This window comes from Leopardus geoffroyi, chromosome D2 (assembly GCF_018350155.1).
Source record: "Leopardus geoffroyi isolate Oge1 chromosome D2, O.geoffroyi_Oge1_pat1.0, whole genome shotgun sequence".
In the NCBI taxonomy this organism is placed as follows: Eukaryota; Metazoa; Chordata; class Mammalia; order Carnivora; family Felidae; genus Leopardus; species Leopardus geoffroyi.
In genome coordinates, this window is record NC_059334.1 from 12,712,236 (window position 1) to 12,729,077 (window position 16,842).

Here is a 16,842-nt window from a genome sequence, read left to right on the forward strand (position 1 = left end):
AGGGCAGAGGTGTGGAGAGGCATGAGTGATTTGAGGGGGTGCGAGGGGGTGTGAACGGGTGTAGGGAAGTATAGGGAGGTGTGAGGGGGCATGAGGGGGTGTGAAGGGGTGTAAGTGGCTATGAGGAGGCAGGATGTGGCACGAGGAGGCAGGAGCACTGAGATGATGTGAGGAGAGGAGGACGGCCGAGGGGGGCACCTTACGGCTCTGGGACGGCAGTGGCACAGCGGCAGGGCTGGGAAGCAGCAGCCCGTGGGCAGGAAGGCACGTGTGTCCCCGGGTGGGACATCACAGAAGGTGTTCAGTGGGGGAAATGGACATGGGAGCGGTGCTTTCAGGGGCGGGGGGGGGGGGGGGGGCAGCAGGGATGACGAGAATCGGGGTGGGGGCAGCAGGGGGACGAGAAGCAAAGGGCCCGCCGGGGGCTTGAGAGGGGAGGTGAAAGTGAAGGCAAATTCAAGGCAGAAGGCAGGTAATTGGTGACCCAGGTCTGGGCATCTGGGGAGACACAGGGAGCTTCAGGCTACAGGGGTCTCCTTGGGAGTGGTAACAGTGTTGTAAATCTCACAGGGAGGTGGCCGTGTGGGGCGGGTTGTGTCCCTACCCAAGTGCAGAAGCAGGAAGGAAGCGAGCAGCAGGCCAAGACAGGGGCCTGGGGAGGGGACAGGCCACGGGAGAGGGGCCTGGGGAGGGGACAGGCCCCAGGGAGAGGGGCCTGGAGACAGGAGGTGTGAGAGAGAGGCTAGATGATGGGGGGTGGTGGAGGGCACCCTCAGAGGGAGGCCCACGGCAGGGAAACTGAGACAGGAAGGAGGGGCCACAGGGTGTCACAGGAACAGCAGGGGGTGGTGGCCCCGGGGGACTGTGAGGTCTGGCTGGAGCTCTGATGAAGGGAGAGCCCCAGCTGCCTCTTGGGGAATGAGAAGGGTGAACGAAGGGGTCAGGTCTCCTTTCCCCGACATCCCTTTGGTGTCTACACAGTCGGTGAAAACACCAGGGTTTTCAGGGGGGCCCCATGGCGGTGAGGGCTGGGAGGACAGGGTAGGGCAGGAGCACACGGCTGCTGCCCCGGAAGGTGGCTGCTCCATCCCAGAAACACAGTGTTTCCCATCGCAGACGCCCCACGGGCTCAGCACCATCCTCACCACGGTAGAAAGTCCTGCCCAGAACGGGCGCCCATGGGAGGAAAGCTAGCGGACTTTCCCAAGATGTCATCTGGGGTTGCGGATGTCACTGCGCAAACCTGGCTCCTCAGATTCTGATTTAAGACCCAGTTCCAGGTAGACATGGGGTGAAGCTGGAAGCTGTCCCCCACTTGGCCCCTGTGGCTGGGGCAGAATGTGACCCCCCCCCCCACTGTGGGCTCTCCGAGGTCCCCTGGGTAACCCCAGGCCCTTTGCATCACCTTTCAGATGACGCAGGAGGGCTATAGATGACGTACTTGCTTGGACAGAAGCAGAACGGCTCGAGAGTGGCTGCTGACCTCTGCCTCCTTCCCCTGGTAAATTACAGTCCCTGACCCTCTCACCCACCCCGCTCGACCTTTTGAACTCCTGCCTATTTTTCCTCCTACTGACTCAAGTTGGCATTTGCTGCCTCACAATCATTTTTCCTAATGTCACGTTGGCTGCTTCTGGCAGAAACTCCCTATGCTACTCTTTGCGTGTAGGACGGTCTCCCTTGTGCATTCAGCGAAACTAAACAAAAGCTCTCTGGCCCCAGAGGAACTGTCTGCGACGACCGACTGAACTTCCAAACGTGCACTTGATTCAGAGTCGCATGCAGACATCCCGCCTGATGAACCCCCACCAAACACGACCCGTGTCTCCGGGGCTCCATATCCCCGGAAGCTCTGCCGCTTGGAAATGAACACGCAGGGCGGACACCCCCCAACTTTCCCACCCATAACAGTCTCCAGACCCCACCGCCCCAGCTGCACCCCGGATCCTCAGTGCCGTGGTCCCTGGGAGAGTCTCGCAGGAACGGAGTGGGGCTGACCCTGTGTGCACCACGCAGGCTGAGGTCGGAAGAAACTAGGAGGTCTCTCTCGCTCACACACGCACTGCTTTTAAATGTATGTAGGCACGTTCGTTTGAAAACTTCGCAAACTTACGGCTGTTCGAGCTTCATTATAGAATATGTCACGTATACCCAAAGAAGTAACACAGCCAATACTCACGTACCCACCACGCAGGTCAGGCCACCTGTTACGACCTGCAAGGTTTGCTCCAGGTCTGTTTAATTTTTAAGAAATCAAAAAGATAAACACGAGGCTCCCAGCATCTCTCTCCCCCACTCTGACCCCTCCCTCCTCTGCACAGATCTTTGCTTTCTGAATCTAGCATTACTATACCCAGGAGAGCTTATACTCTTACTATGTAGGTAGGTATTCCCAAATAACACATCGCATATAAATAAATACATATGTGTCCACAAAATAACACGTATCACATATAACAAATACATAGTACCTTCTTGCCTGGTTTTTCACTTCATCTGAACATGTTACCACCTTCCCTACCTTTGTGCAACTTCTTTGTTCACCCGCTGTGATGTGTTTGCAACATTCCAAGGCTGAAACACACACCCTGCTTCATGCATTCTCACTAAGGCCCGGTATCCCACTGTCCACAGGCCACAGCTGTGTGTCTGTCTCTGGCACAGAGACATGTAAAGCTGGTGAAGAGTGTGGACTCGCGCTGGCTCCCCTGGACTTGAATCATGGCTCCACTAATTATCAGCTGGGTGACTTTGGAAAAGTTGCCTAACCTCTCTGTGCCGCATGTACCGCATCTGTAAAATGAAATTAATAACAGTGCCCACCTCATAGGTTTCTGTGACGATTAGGTGGATTAACACACACACACACACATAGCACTTAGACAACCGTGGCCACCTTGCAGGCACTCTGTGTGTTTGCTGCTGTTACTATTGTTAGTCCTTGTGTTATGTTCTCAAGCCACGATTCTAAATGCACAACTTCTAAACTGTGACCACGGAGGCTTTCTTGACCATAAAAGGAACTTTCACACTCGAAAAGATTAGGAACCATGACACATTCGCTCTTTGCTCTTTAAGGTCCCTCTGTGGTGCCCACTTCCTGACATATTGGGGAAATTATGCAAACCCGGGGGCCTGTTCTCCCCAGGTGACAGTCATTAGTCAGCTGCCTCAGTGTTTCCCCATGCTGAGCACCCTCATTCACCAGAGCAGGGTGACAGGACAAAGTCCCTGAGACCCAAATGTGGGATTTCTCCCTTTCTGTGGCAATCCTGGAGATGAGCAAAAGACAGCTCTAGGGAGATCAGCTGTTCAGGTCAGCTCTCTATGAAAACAAGGGCAAGCACGGTGTCTCCATCTTTGCAGAGACTGTCCGTGTCTTTATTTTTTTTTTTAATTTTTCATTTTTTTAACGTTTATTTATTTTTGAGAGAGAGAGAGAGACCCAGCGTGAGCGGGGGAGGGGCAGAGAGAGGGAGACAGAGAATCCGAAACAGGCTCCAGGCTCTGAGCTGTCAGCACAGAGCCCAATGCGGGGCTTGAACTCAGGAGCCACGAAATCACAACTGAGCCGAAGTCGGACGCTTAACTGACTGGGCCACCCAGGCGTCCCGCTGTCTGTGTCTTTAAAGCCACAGAACCCCATGAAAGAAAAAGGTGTATGCTGTTCGTGCCTTGTAATTCTGGGGTGCGGTAGCCTGGAGGCAAGGTGTGCTCCGTCTGGGTCCTGGGCTGGCCAGGTTGTGAGGGACCCGCAGGGAGGTGACGGGGGGCCAGGGTCAGGTCTCCACCTCCCCAGCGCCTGCTTTTGAACTTGGCAAGCTCACGGCCCCAGGAGTGAGTCCTGCTCAGCCTCACGCTGACCTGAGGAACACGGGAGCCCCCAGCACCAGGCAAGCTTCTTTCCTGCGTGATCTCAGGACCGACAGTGATGCTGCCTCCTCGTCTGCACGTCTGTAAAGCCCAGAACTCCCTACAAGTACCGACAGCCGTCTCCAGCCTGAGAGTCTGCCGTCCTTTCCTGTCCAGCGGACCCAGAGCCAAAGATGCCTTTCTGGGCGCCTGCGCGTGCATGCACGTGCATGTCTGTGTCACCCCCGGCAGCCCGACTAGGAGCTCTGTGCAGCAGGAGCCGGGCCTCACACCTAACCTGCCCCCGACACTCGGCCCTCCTCTGAACGGCAGGGGAAAAGGCCCCACCGTCTCTACCTGCCTCCTCCCTTCCTCTCCTGTTTGCACTTCCCACTGGTCAGGCCAAGTCTGCTCTGTCTCTACCCCTCCCTGTCCTTCATCAACACAACCTCGCTCCATCTGACAGCGCCCACACCGGCCAGGCCGCTCCAGAAGGCTCCGGGCCCCACACTGATTAAGGCAGGCTGGCAGGCAGCCCAGGAGGGGCAGTGGTGCCCGGGAGCGTGCACCTCTGTCCGGAGGCCCTCGCCTAACGACGCACCGAACCCTGGCCCTCAGTTTTAGCGCTTTTCCTTGTCGTCTGTCACCGGAGTATCTGGATTCAGGGGCGCGGCTGACCAGATGGCCATGAACCTGCTTTGCTCAGCCCCAAGGACCTCTCTTTACCTTCCGTGTGTATCAGTGAGACAAAGTCCCAATATCCACGAAGGTGCCTTCTACCTTTAAAACTCTAGGACTTGGCGCCTGGGTGGCTCAGTCAGTTAAGACACCAACTTTGGCTCAGGTCACGATCTCACGGTTCGTGGGTTCAAGCCCCACGTCAGGCTCTGTGCTGACAGCTTAGGGCCTACAGCCTGCTTTGGATTCTGTGTCTCCCTCCCTCTCTGCCCCTCCCCGTCCTCTCTAAAATAAGTAAAACGTTAAAAAAAAAAAAAGAAAGAAAGAAAGAAAAAGAAACTCTGGAACATGAAGTGCCTTTCTGGAGGGCAGCCTGTGTCCTCCGCCCCGGGAAGCCCACCGTGACTGCTGCGGCCTTGCCTCCAGGTGCACATGTGCCCCACCTGCAGGGGAGGAAGGAGGTGGGTCCCACAGCCCCCAGCAGCAGAGACCCACCCTGGCCTGCCAAGGCCGCTGGGCAGAGGCCACAGGGAGAGGCGGCCTCCCTCCCTGTGGGACAGGCGGGGACTGACCATGTGGATCGGCCTCCCTGGCAGGATTCTCCCTCTTCAGCCTCATGTACAGGAATGACCTTGGCCACACAAGGCGCCATTATCATTACTAGGTTTCTGAACCACTCCTCTGGCAACAGAGGCCATTCCCGATTTGCCAGTCAAGACCCTGCCTGTAATTGTTCCGGATGTGCTGAAGTAAGTAACACCTTAGCAGCACGGAGGCCACTCTGTCCAGCACGGGAAGCTCAGCCGGGGGTTACCGGCCGGCTGGGCCCAAAGGCTCCAAGAAGGCAGGTCCCCGCGCCCCTCCTGCGCACCGTCTCGCTACGCCACGGATCCTTGCAGGAAGGTATGCAGAGCTACAAAATAGGTTAGCGGTGAAAATGCCTCGGGGGTTCCCCCCACAGAACAACCTTCTGCCTCAGAAATGAGGAGGATCCTGACATTCCCTGGGAACTCTGGCCCTTGCTGGGGGCAGTGTGGTACCTGCTACTGACTGCCAACTTGCGTTCCCCCAAATTCACGTGCTGAAGTCCTGCCCCTCAATGTGATGGTGTCAGCAGGGTCCTCCTTCAGTGGACCCCAGAGAGCTCTCTCTGCTCTCCGCCAGGTGAGGACTCCGAGGAATCACCGTCTGCAACCAGAAAGCGGCTCTCGCCACAGCCCGGCCACAGCGACGCCCTGATCTCAGACTCCCAGCTCCAGAACCGTGAGCAGCAAATTTCTGTCAAGCTGCAGAGTCAGTACGGTTCTGTTCCTGCAGCCTGAGCACACGAAGACGGCAGAGACGATGCTCCCTGCATCCTGCCCAGAGACAGCCGCCATCCGTCTGTCCTAAGAAAGCAATGCCGTCTGGCAGGGAGAAACTGCTCACGGGGAGGGCGGCCTCGTGCTCCTGGAGCTGCCCCCCCACCCCGGCTCACCGCTCACCGTGGGACACGGGGCGGGGCCGACAGGGACCAGGATGGGGAGGGACAAACCCACATCCCATCAGAAACAATGAAAGGAACTGAGAATGTCCCGCCCCAAGTGGACAGGACCCGGGAGGATACATCTGTGAGGGGCTGTCGTGGGAGGAAGGACTCTATCTGCTCGGCATGACCCCGTGGGGAGAACCCCCCCAAGTACCACCCTTCTGTCCTGATACTGCTCTGGGCCCCAGGAAGCCGCCACCATGAACAAACCAGAGCAAACAAGATTTGCCCTACACTTCAACGGTAACAAAAGCCACTGGTTCAACCTTCTGTTGGAGACATCCTACTTTGTGTCACGGCTGTGAGGACTGTGACCAAGTAATGTCGGCCAATGGCACGAGAGATGTTCGTCAGGTAGTCTGCTTCCCCCTCAACACCAAGTTCCTTCAAGGCAGAGGCCATGTTTGACCTTAATCTTGTCTACACGGCATCTAGAGAATACCAGGTGCTCAGAAACACAAGACCAGGCAACCCCAACGTCCATCCACGGAGAAAAGGGTAACCATCCGTGGCAGACGCCCACAACCGAGCATTATCCAGCCTTGAAAAGGAATGATGTCGTGGGGCACCTGGAGAGCTCCGACGGTTAAGCGTCCGACTTTGGCTCAGGTCATGACCTCGCAGTCGTGAGTTTGAGCCCCAGGTCGTGCTGTCGGCTGTCAGCGCTGAGCCCACTTCACTTCCTCTGTCCCCCTCTCGTTCTCTGTCCCTTCCCCACTCACTCTCTCTCTCTCAAAAATAAAAAGACATTTAAAAACTTTAAAAAAGAAAGAAATGACGTCATGATACCAGCTATGACGTGGATGAACCCCGAAAACATTATGCTCGGTGAGAGAAGCCGGCACACCAGGGCGCTTGCTGGGTGATTCCTCTGATGAGAAATATCCAGAACAGGTCAACTCGCAGAGACAGAGGGCACTCTGTGGCTGCCCAGAGAGCGCCTACCCGATGGGTTTGGAGTAATGGAAACATTCTAGAATTAAAGAAAGATGACAGCTGCATAGCACGAATGGCCTAAATGCCACTAAACAGTACACAACACAAATTAGTTGTACGTTATGTGCAGTTCACCTTAATTTTATTTTTTAATGTTTATTTTTGAGAGGCAGAGGCATGAGTGGGGGAGGGGCAGAGAAAGAGGGAGACACAGAATCCGAAGCGGGCTCCAGGCTCCGAGCTGTCAGCACAGAGCTCGATGCGGGGCTCGAACCCACGAACTGCGAGATCATGACCTGAGCTGAAGTCAGACGCTGAAGTGACGGAGCCACCCAGGTGCTCCCCACCTTAATTTTAAAAACATACCTTGTTGAATGAACGAAGTGAATCTCTAGGTTCCGGTGCAAAGGTGTGTGAAAGCCGTTATGTGGACACAGCTTTGTGCTTGTGCTGTCCCCTCACGACAGGAGTGCGGCCCTGACGGGGGCCTAGCCACCTAGCCATGGTGGGGGGGAGGGGTTGTGGAGGGGAGCTGGTGGTGTTCACACTCTGCACCCTTCTCTCCCTGTGACCACCGTTCGTGCACCATGCCTGATGGACGACACAGCCCCCAACAGCAAGCCCAGGAGAGCAGCGTGAGGCAGGTGCGGCCCGGGAGCCGATTCCATTGCATGTGTGCAATTTTACTCCGTGGATCACGTTTAGCAAGTATGTCTGCAATTAAAGGGGTAGAGAGCCGGTGACGTCACAAGACAAGCCGGTCGAGGCCCCTCGTCTGTCTCTCCCCAGCCTCCGGCAGGGGAGGGGAGAGTGAATGATGCTCTCTAACCATGAGACATATGAAAATCCGAGTCCATTTCCAATGGGTCCCAGCAAAAATAACAAGGTAAAGATGGGGCGGGAGCTTGGTGGTAAATGCTGGGTTTGTTCTAACCTCGTCCCAAGGACCAAATGCAGCCTGCGGTCTGTTTTTGTATGGCCTGTGAGCTAAGAATAGCTTTTACCTTTTAAAAGATTATATATATATATATATATATATATATATATATATATGTATATATATATCTAGATATATAGAGATATATAGAGATATAGAGATATATAGATATATAGATATAGATACACATACACACACACACATATATGTATATATATATAAATAAAAGAATACACAGCAGAAACCGTATGCAGCTCAAAAGGCCTAAAACACTGACGTGGGCACCCAGCACCACTTCCTTCCTCGGGGCCCTCCACGCACAAATTTGAGGAAATCAACCCACTTGTAGAGAAAAACCACTCGGCCTCAATCTGTCCCCACTGGTTACCAGACTCCACACTTCAGCCCCAGGATAAACAAACAGTAAAATATTTACGAGCCTTTGCAAACCTCCGTGAATGCCAACGTGCCAGGTATGGTCTGAAATTGTTTGCTGAGGCTATTTCTGTCCCGGGAAAACCGACCTGCCGGAACGTCAGGGCTGAGACAGGCCCACAAACCAGGAAGAGCCTCTTCTCCTCTCACTGGAGCTGAAGAACAGGAACCGACGGCCGAAAGCAGCGCTCCAGATCACATGATGTGTTGTTCTCGAAAACCGAAGAAGTCCAGGGTGATGTCACGGGGGTGAGCAGCCTTTGAGCCCGTCAATGTCTGTCGTCTAGACAGCCCGGCCCTCACTGCCCAGCCCAGCACCTCCAGGAAGAGCCCCTCCCAGGCACTGGAAGCCTCAGGCATTCAGACGGGGGACACATGAAAGCCCTGTCCTTGGGAATGACACCCACCTGGGGACAGTGCTCTCTCCCTGCCTCCACCCCCAACCCCACAGGCCCTGCTCATCTGACCTGGGGAAAGTCAGGGAGGAAAAAGATGCCACAAAACCCTGTAGGTAGCAGGGTGTGTGGGACCCAGACCAAAGCTCCCGGTGGGGACAGGAGCCGCAGGTCTGGGCTCGGCACACACGGATGAAGCCGGCAGCGCTTGGATCGGACTCTGCTGTTGGGAAATCAAGGCTTCGTGGTCAGTGGGGTTTGATTTCACATACACTGTGGGAGTCTAACCATTCCCAGGAGCGCCGACGGCATTAATGAAATATGGTTCACCTTAGGTCGGCACCAAAGCAGTAATAATGGGAGCGGGGAGAATTAAAAGCTTGTGCTGCAAGGAGAGATCTTGGAAGCCAGGCTGTGGAATTAGAAGCCTTCTTCCTGGGGGAAATTTTTAGAAAGCTGGGAAGCTACTTCCTGGGAGAGGCTGGTGCCGGGCGGTACACAAGGTAAATAAGGAAACTTGTCCTGGGCTCTGTGTGCCCATGCCCTCGTAGAGGCACATACACAGACGCTTACACACACACACACACACACAGGAAGACATGCAAGTACATACACACACAGAGGCATGCACACAGGTACACACACAGCTCTGGAGGCTGTTACTCCACTGACTGACCACAAGGAGCCCGTGCCAAGGACAAGGAGATCATGGGTGCAGTGCACAGAGGTGAGGCTGAGCATATGCCCTGCCTTGGTGTGACTGGTCCCAGCTTTGAAATAAGGTACCTGGGGGCTGTGAAAGGCTCGCCTTGTGTGTTCCTAAGCTTCTTACTTCTTCGTAATCACCAACAGGCCTACAAGCATCCCCCTGCTCAACTCCTGGATCGGGGCCTAGCACACAACAGGTATTTAGTAAATATTTCTTGATTAAATGGACTGCCAAGACTTGTTTCTTCCTAAGATCAACACCTCTCTTTTCCTGGTGGGGGAGGCGGGGGGAGAGAGGCTCCCTGGACTCGATTCTGGCTGCCTCCTGGCTTCCTGTCAGCAGGGCTGAGGACAGGGACGCATTTTGAGTTGGGGGTCGTGTGTGCACCAAGCACAGGCTCACAGGTCCTAGGTCTCATCCCGGCTCTTCACGCCAGGCTGGGTGACCCTGGACAAGTCACTAGAATTCTCCTGGCCTCGGTCGGCTCACCTGCAAAATGAAGGGCCGGGCGGCTGAGCCTCCCACTCTCCCTGGCTCCTGGCTCTTCCACACTCTCCCTGAGGGCAGGCCATGCGCCACGACCGTATTACAAACACAAATGCCGCCACGCAGTGGTCAAAGTCATTTTGGTGACCCGATGGGGTGATAAAAGGAGAGCCAGCACTGGGGTGTGGTCCCTACCGCTAGAGGCAGAAAGAGGACCTTAACTGAGGTGCAGAGAGATGCCGCACAGACACTATCTCCTTTGACCTGCTCCAACCAGGGGGATGGGCACCATGGTGGCCGCTTCCCCAGGGAGGAAGGTCAATAACCAGCCACGGGAGCCACACTCGGGGTGAAGCCAGGATTCGAACCCAGCTCTGCCCAGAGTCCCTGCTCCTTCCATTCCCAGTGATGCCTCCTGATTCATAGGCCTTTACTGGCACATCATGAGCCCCAGGCCCCCATGATGTGCTCCGACACCCACCATGGCCCCCAGACCCCCAGGATGAGCCCCGGTCCCCACGGTGACTCCGACACCTCCCCTGAATCTCAGCGCCCCGCCCCCCCCCCCAACCCTCCTTGCAGCTTCCCAGCTGCCCCGTAAGACACGCAACGGTCCTGGCTCCTGCCTCAGCATCCACTAATCACACCACATCTCCCCCCACCGAGAGAGGGCACTTCTCCTTTTCCTTCCTCAAACCACCCTACTGTGATGGCAGGAATCTGTCACCGGGCTCAAGACAAAGCTGTAGCAGCAAGAAGCTGAGCCCCCTCCACTCAACCGAACTCAGGGACCCCCAAGAGTCTGGGGTCCAGACTCGTAATTCCCAGTGAGAATGGCTGGAAGACACAGCTGCCCGGGGATCACCGAGCCCACGGCCACACCACCACGTCTGCAGACAGACCCGCCCTGCCCAGGGGCTGCCCTGGCCCAGGAGCTGGGGTGAGAGGCACCGTAATACCTCACCCCCATGTGCCTCGGGTGTCAGGGTCCTGCTCTGATGGAAACCTCTATGTGAAGGGCAAATGGAAGGGCAAATGGTGCTAGAAAGCAGGCTCTGGAGGAAAGGCCTGGGTTCACGCCTCGGCCCCACCCCTTCCGAGCCAGCAAGGAGCCGAGGGGGAGCTTGGTGGGGGCCGGCACGGGTGCTGGGGCGCGGAGCCAGAAACGAAAGGTACCCCGTGCTCCGTGTTCCGGAGAGAGCCCCAGACATCTGGGCCAGCCGTTCACACCCTTCACAGGGCCTGCTCAGAGTGGGCAGAACCATTGCTACCACTAGCCAACTCCCCACCTTCCAGGCCATATGACAGGGCAGAGAGTGGAGAAAAGGAGTCATCAATCAGCCTGCCGGCAGGAGGGCAGCATTCATGGTGGAAGATGTGACCGTCGCCCCAGGTCACTGGAGACAAAACTCCAAGGGAACTGCTCAGGGGGATCAGGAAGCAGGGGACCTGGCCACCCTGCTCCCCGGGCAGGAGCTGCGCTGGGAACGCTCAGTCCCAAGAGGTGGAGACCTGAGAACAAAACGGGTTGTGGAGAGAGTCCTGCCAGAGGCCAGCCTGTGCCATGGAGGTCTGAGGACACCAGGGACCTCCCAGGCCCCCACCTGCCTCCACCTGGGATCTGTGTGGGTGACGGGGCCCCCAGGCGGGCAAAGAAAGGAAAGGGGCAGGTGGGGGCCTGGGAGGAGACCTCGTGTGGGCACCAGCCCATGACCTGTGTGGCCCCACCCAAAGCCAGGATTGGACGGAAGGGGGGCGGGTAGAGGGGGCCAGGACAAAACCAAGTCCACGATGTAGACATGGCCACATGGCAGGGTTACCCACAGAGCCAGAGGCGAACAAGCTGGAAGTGAACAGGCAGGGAGTCACTTGAGACAACCCTGTCCACGCCCCACCCCCCCACCCCCACCTTGGGCCAGTCCCAGAAGAGCCAGATTCCAAAGACGGAAGGGGAGAGACTTAAGAGTGCAGCCCCTGAGGGACCAGACCGCGGCACTCGGATGGTCAGGGCACCTCACCAGGTGCTGCACAGGCTGCGTCTTCACCTCTCCGACCCTCGGAGGAGAGAGTGAGAAGATCCTTCTCACGGGTCATCAAGGAGGATCCACAGACACATCAGTGAGCCCCAGGCGCAGGGCCAGACACAGATGACAATGACAGTAAAAACTTCCTCCAGCTCCAGAACCACCTTCCAGTTCCTCCCCAGGCTTCTGCCACGCCGGCCCCCTGCCACTGCCCTCTCCTTCCCAAGCAGCCTCCCAAACTGCCCCAAACCCGCCTCTTCTCTGAGGACTCGGGTCCCACTCAAGCCTCCTGAAGCTTAAGCATACACTCCCCTAGATCCCTGAAGTCATTGCTTAACTGTGTGGTACACAGTACATTTTGTGTCTCCCCAGCCAGGTGTTCGCCCCTCTCAGAACAGGTGTCGCGTACGCAATAGGCTATGTTCTCCCAGAAATACTGAACCACACAGGACAGGCCTGACACTCAGATGTCAGAAGTGTGGGTGGGTCTCCCGGCTCTTCCGTGCACTGACCATATGACCCTGAGTGAGTCACTGAACCTCTCTGACCTTCCCCAAAAAGGGAACACTATCTGAGGACTGCCGTGAAGCATAAGGCAAACCACTCAGAACTGTGCCTAGCACACAGTAGGCGCTTCTTAAGTATTTCCTGCTACCCCTCCCCCACAATATGATGTACTTGTTCTGAGATGGGACCGGGCAGCAGGAATTCTTAAGGCTCTCTCTCCTGGCAATTCCAGTGGTTGAGAACCTTGTCTAAGAGAAGGCACGTGAAGGAGGGGGGCACCTGCGGGGCTCAGTTAAGCATCCGACTTCAGCTCAGGTCATGATCTCACAGTTCGTGGGTTCGAGCCCCGTGTCGGGCTCTGTGCTGACAGCTCGGAGCCTGGAGCCTGTTTTGGATTCTGTGTCTCCCTCTCTCTCTGCCCCTAACCCACTTGCATTCTGTCTCTGTCTCTCTCAAAAATAAATAAACGTTAAAAAAAATTTTTTAAATAAGAGAAGGTACATGGGAGGGAAGAGGAAGAGAGTGACGTCAGAGCTGAGCGCCGAGCTGAGCCCCAAAGGGTGACTCCCTTTAGAACTCCCCAGAAATATCAGAGCATTTGTCAGGAAGCCAAGGGATGGCCCTGCAGGGTCTCGGATGCCAGCACAGAGGCACCACCTTCCTCCACGAGCCACCCTGGACATATAAAGGGGAAGACAAGACTGGGAAGATATAAAGAGGCCAGAGCTTGAGGCCTCTTGGCCTGAGCAGCTCTGTCTGCCTGGTCACTCTTTCCCTCACTCAGCATTTACTTGCCAACCAGCAGATGGTGCAGAAACTGTGGCCCTGGCCCTAATCCAGCCGAGCGGAGGATTTGCATGTGATTAGCAGAGAGCTATGGCACTGCCCTACGTTTCCCTTTTCTTTTTTTTCTTCAAAAAGGGGCACAAACGATCTCAGTACAAAACACGATCGCTGTCACAGTGCTGGAAGTAACATCAACCCATCTGACTTTTGTATCTTGCAGGAACTCTTTCTGATCTCACTAAAAAGCTGGAGTAGTCTGCAATGTAGCTGACTGCCTCAACCAGTTTGGGAGCTTAAAAGTAGTAGCTGGAGAGATAAAACCCACCACTTGTGGACTGGAAAACAGGGTGCTACATAGAACATACCAGCAGACTTCAAGTGTGGATCCATTCTTATAAGGTTGTAACAGCTACTAAATGGTACATGTGCTATTTTGCAGTCAGAACGTATTTCCACCAGATTTCCAGTCATGGGCTGCTTCTATCTTTCCTGGCCTTTCTTTTTTTTTAAGCAATGGCATTTTCTTTAGAGAAACAGGGACGCTGTGAAAAGGAATGTAATGCCTGCTTGCACAAAGCCTCTGCCCATGAGAGAGCTCTTAAATCAACAGGTGACATGGGCAGAGTCCTAGTGAAAATGCATGCTTTAGTGCTTGGAAAGCTAATGAGAATCAGAGATGACGGTGATGGCATTGTGCTATTAAACCTTTATGCAATTCTTTACACGGTATTTGCACAGCACTTTACAATAGCTGTCCTTTTCTCAAGGCAGCCGTCATAGCAGCCAAGTCGATTCACATGGTCTCCCATTAGCTTATTAACAACATGCCTCATAAACTGGTTCCTCTGTGCCCGTAAAAGAGCCCCAGTAAACTTTATGGCTTTTTCTTGGGGGCCTCTCAGACCGGCTCAGACAGCAAGCCCGACCTCCTGCCGCAGCAGCTGGGGAGCTGGGTGTAACCCCAGACTGCTGTTTAGCAACCCTGTGAAATGAATTAGTAAGCTCCAGTTCATTCAAGAGGGCTCCTAAGCTGGAGATGAAAAACATCTTACCCGAAACGGGACAATCCCACCCTGCCATCACTCAAAAGAAAAAAAAAAATCGGCGTCTGGCCCAAATCTGGAGGCCAAACATGCGGATGACCTTTCCAGGCTCAGAGTTGGGTGCCCTGGGATGACGGGATGGAGGAGAAATTCTACAGTTCAAGTCTTCCTGGCGGACACACTTCCCACAGTACCGATCCTGATGTGTGTGTGAGGGAAGATGCGGCTGTGTCCGGACAGCCAGGGCCCGACACCCACTCGACCATGTTGAGCTAAGGGCAGAGACAGACGTGGTGGCCTCCGGCCCCGCCTTCCTTTCGCTGTCGCCTCTTTTGGGAATACAAGGGCGATACCTTGTATCTGTACCTGCAGAATGGCCTGCAGGTAGGACAGGGCTCCGGTGACCCCAGCCCAGTGCCTTTTCCCCTACACGGTCAGCCCTGGGGCTCTGGGACCGCCCCCAAGGCAGCCGTCGCCCCGGCATCCGGCGCCGAGCAGGGCGGGGAGCCACCTGCCAGGTGAGCGCCCGCCCAGGTGCCTCCCGCTCGCGGCGCTGCGTTCCGCGACTCACCTGCGTGAAGTACAAGTTCATCAGCGTGAGGGTGAAGAACTGCAGGCACACGGGAAAACAGTAGAGCAGCCAGAAGACGAAGGGGCCGAGCGCGTTGGCCGCCACGAAATCTTTGAAGTAGAAGGAGAAGAGGACCGTCCGCAGGGAGGCCCAGAAGAGGCAGAGGAAGAGGAAGACGCTCTGGTAGCTAAGCCGCTTGTGGCGGTAGCGCAGCACCAGCCAGAGCTGGACGTAGATGAACACGAAGAGCAGCGAGTAGAACACGGTGTAGACGACGGTGAGGCCGAGCTTCACGTAGGGGGGCACGGCCGGGGTCAGCGTGGGCGGCAGCGAGTCGTTGCGGAGAGGGTCCCACGGCGGAGCCTCCATCGGGCCGGGGGCGCTGCAGCGGGGCCGGGGGCGCTCGGGCCTCATCGGGGCTCGCCGCCGCCGCCGCCGCCGCCGCCGCCCGCGCGGGGGTCTCCGAGCATCGCGCTCCGCCCGGAGCCCGGCGACTGGAGGAAAGAAAACAAGCCGCACTTCCTCCCCCGGCACCACATGATTCACTGGGGCGGCCTTTGTCTGCGATTGGCAGCGCCGCGCCCGCCGCCCCCGCGCGCCCGCCAGCCCCGCGCGCCCCTGCGCCGCCCCGCGCGCCCGCGGGCGCCCACCCCGCGGCCCCGAGCCGCACGCCCCCTCGCCCCGCGTGGCCCCGCCCCGCCCCGCCCCCCGCACTGCGTGTCCCCGGCGCCGCCCCGCCCCCCTCCAGACACCGCGCCACTACTCTGCCCCGCCCCCCGGCTCCGCGCGACGCGCCCCAGCACCGCACCGCCCCCTGTCCCACCCCCTCCAGACACCGCGCGGCGCGCCCCATCACCGCACCGCCCTCTGCCCCGCCCCCGCCAGACGCCGCACCGCCCTCTGCCCCGCCCCCGCCAGAGTCGGGGCCGCGCGCCCCATCACCGCACCACCTCCTGCCCCGCCCCCGCCAGACACCGCGCCGCGCGCCCCAGCACCGCACCGCCCCCTGTCGCGCCCCCGCCAGACACCGCGCGGCGCGCCCCAGCACCGCACCGCCTCCTGCCCCGCCCCCGCCAGAGTCAGCGCCGCGCGCCCCAGCACCGCACCGCCCTCTGCCCCGCCCCCGCCAGACACCGCGCGGCGCGCCCCATCACCGCACCGCCGTCTACCCCGCCCCTGCCAGACACCGCGCCGCGCGCCCCATCACCGCACCGCTTCCTGCCGCGCCCCAGCACTGCACCTACAGCCGCCGGATACTGTGTGGGGCGCCCCATCACCGTACCCCCCCCCTGCCCCGCCGGGCACCGCGCGTCCCAGCACCGCACAGCCCTCCCGGCCAGACACCGCGCCCGCCCGCCCCAGCAGCGCACCCGTCCCCTGGTCCCGCACCGCCAGACACCTCACGGCGCGCCCCAGCACCGCAGAGCCCCCGGCCAGACACCGCACCGCGCGCCCCAGCACCGCACTGCCGCCCGCCACTGGGTCTCCACTCCGCATCGCCACCAGGCGGACTCTAGGCTCTGCCTGCGGCACGGCACGCCACCCCGCTCCCCTCCCCCGCTCCGTCCAGCACCCGAAGCCCCCCCACCAACCGCCCGTCCTCGGTTGGTGCTTCTCACTGCCTCCCGCTACCTGCTGATGATTACTTGTTTCGCACAGTTTAGTTCTTTTATTTCAAAACAACAAACTCAGTCTTTTTTTAAAATTAAAATGTATAACTGTACGACTCTGTCTATGAAGTGGTGGTGCTTTTCCTTGGAAATCTCAGGCTGGGGTGACATTTATTTCTAAATCCAGAAAATGCCCAAGATAAAGTTCGTGTTTTTGAGGTCACGTATACCGCGAGTGAGGAAAGGAATGGTTCTGTGGCTGCTGCCTGGTCCGGGTGGTAACCTGGTAACCGGGGCATTTTTCTCCCGGAGATGCATACCGTGCGCCCCTCACAGCGCCCCTCG

The 16,842-nt window shown here is 57.4% G+C and overlaps 1 protein-coding gene across 4 annotated transcripts in view; it reads right to left on the bottom strand.

Annotated features, from left to right (window-relative positions):
* GPR137B (G protein-coupled receptor 137B) overlaps positions 1–15,515 on the bottom strand; it is a 63,326-nt gene extending 47,811 nt beyond the window's left edge. For 2 of the 4 annotated variants that reach the window (XM_045437273.1, XM_045437274.1), the window contains exon 1: positions 14,888–15,515. In XM_045437273.1, coding sequence (XP_045293229.1) covers positions 14,888–15,301 — 414 coding nt within the window. In that variant the 5' untranslated portion in view covers positions 15,302–15,515. The remainder of the gene's footprint in view (positions 1–14,887) is intronic. The other 2 variants (XM_045437272.1, XM_045437271.1) reach the window with 2 other exon arrangements.
* Positions 15,516–16,842: the final 1,327 nt, after the last annotated feature.